Source organism: Magnolia sinica, chromosome 17, assembly GCF_029962835.1.
Source record: "Magnolia sinica isolate HGM2019 chromosome 17, MsV1, whole genome shotgun sequence".
In the NCBI taxonomy this organism is placed as follows: domain Eukaryota; kingdom Viridiplantae; phylum Streptophyta; class Magnoliopsida; order Magnoliales; family Magnoliaceae; genus Magnolia; species Magnolia sinica.
In genome coordinates, this window is record NC_080589.1 from 2,569,558 (window position 1) to 2,575,557 (window position 6,000).

Here is a 6,000-nt window from a genome sequence, read left to right on the forward strand (position 1 = left end):
CATGTATCAGTCCCTCCCTAATCCATATCATTTCAACTGATCCACAGAGCAATGGCAACCGTTGAGCTTTTCCTTCTCGTTTCCCTTTCTCTTCTTATCATTTCCACAACTTCCAGGACCATCCATTCCAGCCATCCATCTTCTGCCCCACATGGCCATGTTTTGAACGGCCTGGATGCAACCGACTTCACCTATGTTTGTAATCCGGAATGGTTTACTTCATTGGGCCTTGACATGAAGGCATTTCGGTTCTGCGAAAAATCGCAGCCGTTTGATGCTCGGGCCAAGGACTTGGTTGATAGTATGACGCTTGCTGAAAAGGTGGCCCAGCTTGGAAACAAAGCGTACGGTGTGCCGAGGCTGGGCCTACCCAAGTATGAATGGTGGTCAGAGGCTCTGCATGGTGTGTCCAATGTGGGGCCCGGTACTCGGTTCGACAACACATCAGTGCCAGCGGCCACAAGCTTTCCTACAGTTATTCTAACGGCAGCATCATTCAACACTTTTTTATGGAAAAGCATAGGAAATGTAAGGATGGTATACTCATTGTTAGACATAAATCATACACGTGGCATGCATAGATGAGATCAAACCGTTCATTTTACACGTACAGCATTGTACCTGCCATGATTAAAAATCATACGTATTGGACGGTCCTAACCATTTAGCTGTGGGCATTTGAATCAGGAAAAAAAAAAGTTTATTTATAACCCATTTCTGTTTACTGATCAATGACCTCATCTGATGAACGGTCTGGATCATCCATGCAGTGGTAGATGATATTTACGGCGTGCAGGGCAAGGACGACGGATGAGTAGGGCAGGGACGACGGACGAGTATCTCCACCCTTTGCGTGCAGCGGATCAGCGGTGCAGGGCACCGGACAGGCCACAGGGACGAGAGAGAGAGAGGGAAGAAGAGGGACGGCCGGCCGGTCGCTGGGGGAGAGAGAGAGAGAGAGAGAGAGAGAGAGAGAGAGAGAGGGAAGTGGGTTTTCGTTTTTGAACGGGCACTATTTGAAAACGACCCAGATGAGTAGGGTTTTTCTTTTAACCGAGTTATTCTGGATCATCCATGCAGTGGTAGATGATATTTACGTACTGTTACTCCTCTTCATGTTCACGAAGAGAAATCAGAACGTACAGTCATTGCATGGGAACTTGGTACATACAGCTCATCTTTCCCACGAACGTTGCCAAATGTTGTGAAATCCAAACCGTTCAAAAGCTGGCCCTAGAAATGTTCATCACACCATCTCACTTCTGAGGTTGATCAGACCATTGGCCGTCTACTGGTTTTGTTATTGTGGTCCACACAATGAGTGGATCAGATTGATTATTGACTTTTTCTTTTTTCTTAATCACGTTGTAGGCTGTTTCAACAGAGGCAAGGGCCATGTACAATCTAGGGTTAGCTGGATTGACATTTTGGAGCCCTAACATCAACGTAGTTAGAGACCCAAGATGGGGAAGGATCACAGAGACACCCGGAGAAGATCCGTACGTGGTGGGCCTCTACGCCGTTAACTACGTCAGGGGACTGCAGGATGTGGAGGGCCATGAAGATGCCGACGACTTGAATTCTAGACCGTTGAAAGTCGCTGCATGCTGTAAGCATTATGCAGCTTATGATGTTGATAACTGGCAAGGCGTGGATCGCTACCATTTCGATGCAAGGGTGAGTAAATTATTAAAATTTAAACGGTGATGATCTCAAGAAAGTAGCGGATCATGTCTGATCAGATCTGTGTTTTTTTTATTTCTTAGGTTTTTATTTGATCTATACCATTGATAGGTGGTTGTGAGTGTAAATTGGGGTGATTATCGGTTCGGATTGCTTGATCTTACTGCTATTTGTGTACTTATTATTGGTATCACTGCAGTAACGAAATCAATGGCTTTCCTTTTATGGCCTGATTTGCATCTGTGGTCCACATAATTGATAGATGATTAACGGTGTGATCCATATTTTTATGGCTTTGATTCTTATTATTCATAAGTGGCGTGTCTATCAAAAACATGGGTTATGAATTATCAACGTCTTATATTAATTTTGGAAAGGTAACGGAGCAAGATATGGCGGAGACATTCCTTCGTCCCTTCGAGATGTGTGTGAGGGAAGGTGATGTCAGCAGCGTCATGTGTTCATACAACCGTGTGAACGGAATCCCTACGTGCGCGGATCCAAAGCTCTTGTCAGAGACCATCAGAGGAGAATGGGATCTTCACGGGTAAGCCATTTAACGGTTAGGATCATCCTATCCGAGACATTCTTTTTATCAACTGACCATCCATGGAGTGGCTACGATCATCTGAATTGATTATATTCTGCATGCCATTTATAATGTACGGTACAATACTCGTACGTCCATGTGCTGCATGTGAATGAGATATGAACCGTAAGAAAAATGGGGCCATGATAGCAAAAATGTTTTAAAATGGACAGCAACCACATATCATCCAACATGCAGATGTGGCCCACTTTAATTTCACGTTTTCGATCGTAGGTACATTGTCTCCGATTGCGATTCCATCGAGGTCATCCATCACGGTCACAAATGGCTAGATGATACTGAAGAGGACGCGGTCGCACAAGTTCTCCGAGCTGGTACCCACGTGGCATTATCTTCTATTTTTTTAATTATATTTTTATTAATGAGTTTAATATATTTCTCTCTTTTTAATTTCAGGGTTGGATTTAGACTGTGGAATTTACTACACCAATTTCACACTACCAGCAATCGAGCAAGGGAAAGCTCGAGAGGCTGACGTGGATAAAGCATTGAAGAATCTTTACGTGGTTTTGATGAGGCTTGGATTCTTCGATGGGAACCCTGCTTACGTGTCACTTGGAAAGGACGACGTGTGTACTAAGGACAGCATTGATTTGGCTGCTGAGTCAGCTCGTCAAGGAATCGTTCTACTCGAGAACGTCAATAACACCTTGCCTTTGAGCAACGCTCGGTATAAAAAACTGGCTGTGGTGGGGCCCCATGCAAATGCTACTACGGTCATGATTGGAAATTACGCAGGTTAGCCAAATGATCTCTTATAGCATGTATCTGCTTTGAAAAGACAATCAGAACCGTTCATCCTTTTGCATTATGTGGATGATCTATGATGAAAGGTTCTGATTGACCGTGGTAGACACATGTTCTTTTCTCCATTCCACTGATACGTCGTTATTTTCTTCTCTTAATCTAGGCGTTCCGTGCCGGTACGTTTCACCGTTGGACGGCTTCTCCGCCTACGCAACCGTTGACTACCATATGGGGTGTGCTGACGTGGCATGCAAGAACGACACCTTCATTCATCATGCCGTGCAAGCATCTAAGAGAGCTGATGCTACCATCATTCTTGTTGGATTGGATCTGTCCATCGAGGCAGAGAGCCTTGATCGGACGGATCTCCTCCTTCCAGGCTACCAAACTCAACTGATCACACAGATCTCCAATGTTGCGGTGGGCCCCATCATTCTTGTGATCCTGTCCGCAGGATGCGTGGATATCTCCTTCGCTAAGAACAACCCCAAAATCAGCACCATCATGTGGGCCGGATACCCCGGCCAAGAAGGAGGACGGGCCATCGCAGACGTTGTCTTTGGACAACACAATCCAAGTAAACAATTTAAATGTGGCCCTAAATCCATCCAATCTGTTTCATCATCAGTCCAATCCACATGGTGGCCCACTATCTCAATGGTCCTGATCACCTACAGGACCTGCCATCACCAATCGAATTAAGCTATTTGAATGTAGAAAGGTGGCCCATAGCCCAAAATCACAGTGATCAGAATCGTTGCCATCTGATTAGTATTGCGACTGATTGGATCTGACGGTTAGGATCTTTTGGGTTATGTCCCTTGTGGCACCGATGATTATTGTAAGTACTGATTCGTTACTTATCACGGCTCAAATGTTAGGTGGGAGACTACCGATTACATGGTACACCGCGGACTACGTAGACAAGCTTCCAATGACATCCATGCAACTTAGACCCGTCGACGAATTCGGCTACCCGGGTCGAACCTATAAATTCTTCAATGGTTCGACGGTCTACCCATTCGGATACGGCCTCAGCTACACTCAGTTCAACTACACACTAAAATCCACTCAAAGGTCTCTCGTAACGAAACTGGTTCCAGGTCAGCATTGCCACGACCTCACCCACAAGTCTGACGTGTACGTGCCACCATGCCCAGCCGTGCTGGTCGACGATCTCAAATGCAATGAGGTGATTAGCTTAGAAGTCGAAGTGAAGAACGTTGGACCGAGAGATGGGGCCCATGTCGTGATGGTCTACTTCATTCCTACTTCTGATTACGTGGGCCTTCCGTCTAAGCAACTGGTCGGGTTTGAGAGGGTGTTTGTGGCTAAGGGTGGGACGAAGACGGTTAAGTTCGTGCTCGATGCATGTAAGAGCTTCAGTGTTGTGACTGACTCGGCTTATGTTGTTTTGCCGTATGGACGGCACACTATCATGGTTGGAGATGGAGATGGAGCTATCTCTTTTCCTTTTGATCTCAGCTTTCATTATTAGTGTAGGAGTCTGGATTGGGTTTTGCTTTTGAGTCTTCAACAAGGGGTTGAATGGTTTTTGGTTTTGGTTAGGATTGTCGGTTTGGATGTGGTTTTTATGTAGTTCCTGTTGCGGATTTTTTTTATTTTTTTAAAATTTCTGGTATTTGTAATTGGGTAAATGGTGTTTTTATGTTATTTATAGAGTCTATTTTTAGTGTTGCTGAAATTTAAACCGTTGATTATCTGTTAGTTACAGTGACCAAAAACTGCTAAGCTCCAAATCCACGGTATAGATGGTGTCCTTAGAAAATTTTAAATCTTAAAACAATGCACCCAAATGCAAACTAGATAATGCATCCTATTACGAAAAAAATAGACCAACCCATAGGAGATGGTTGGACCGACACCTAGCATGGCTCATTGAGCTAGGAGTAAGCAGAAGGCCAGCAAATGAAAAGCCGACCGTCTGACTAAACATTAAGATCGGACAACTAAGGACCACATGACTAAGGATGGATTCCTTGGAGAAGATACTGAAGGAGCTAAAGGGTTACATGAAGTGGAGTTCACAATGGCATCACAAGGAACTTTGATCGGTTTAATTATCGAATGATGCTGACGGTCCTTATAGATCGGTCAGTCTTATGACTTTCATCAACCGACCTTAATCGAAGTTCGGATGACTACACGCCAGTCTCTAGATAGGCCGACCTAATATAAAGAAAGACCTGATAGGAGTTCTGTTGAAAATTAGTGGTTTAAAAATACTGAAAAATGAAAATTCAAATTTTTCAAAAATTCAGGATTTTACTGCCAAAATACTTTTTTGAATTTTTAATTAAAAAGTGTGGTGTGTGTGCTTTGTCCCACATCGAAAATGCAAAGAATAGTTTTGTGGTTTATATGAGATATTGAGAAGAGTATTCTTACTTGGAGCTTTTTGGAGGAGATGAAACATGGGTTGCATGTTCCGGGCGTAGGCGAGGGCGTGGGCGTGGGCAGTGTGGCTGTAGTGGCGCTAGATGGTGCACTTTGCACTTCGCACGTGCGCATTGTGTCGCAAAGTCTCGCTACCTTACGCGAGACGGTGCGACCTCGATGCTATGGATCTGGTCAGAGCCTTAGGGCAGTGTGGATCTGAAATGTTAGAAATGATCTTGGGTTTTATAGGTGACTGAGAACGGTCGGATCTTAAATCTAAAATGTCCAGTCGTTTCTTAAACGGATGGCTACCTTAAAAGCCACAACGGTCCGAAAACAGACGAGCTAGGATGATCCAACGGTCAGATCTACAGATCTAATGACAAAAAACGTCTGGGATTAATGGACAACGACCAGAAACATTTTTCAAACGTTTTGGACCATTGAATACCACACAGCAACGGGTCTAAACCTGAGGCCTATATAAACTGGACCATTCCAGTCCGATTTTATCATCTCAACACACCATCTCTCCCATCAAATCAGATACAGTCCATAGC

The 6,000-nt window shown here is 44.4% G+C and overlaps 1 protein-coding gene across 1 annotated transcript; it reads left to right on the forward strand.

The window, feature by feature from the left end:
- Positions 1-11: 11 nt before the first annotated feature.
- Positions 12-4,538, forward strand: LOC131231744 (probable beta-D-xylosidase 5). Its single transcript, XM_058228044.1, has 7 exons — positions 12-528; positions 1,372-1,677; positions 2,061-2,230; positions 2,507-2,607; positions 2,690-3,031; positions 3,204-3,617; positions 3,922-4,538. Exons 1-7 carry the CDS (start codon positions 52-54, stop codon positions 4,536-4,538), a joined length of 2,427 nt encoding a protein of 808 aa, XP_058084027.1. The 5' UTR covers positions 12-51.
- The last annotated feature ends 1,462 nt before the right edge of the window (positions 4,539-6,000 follow it).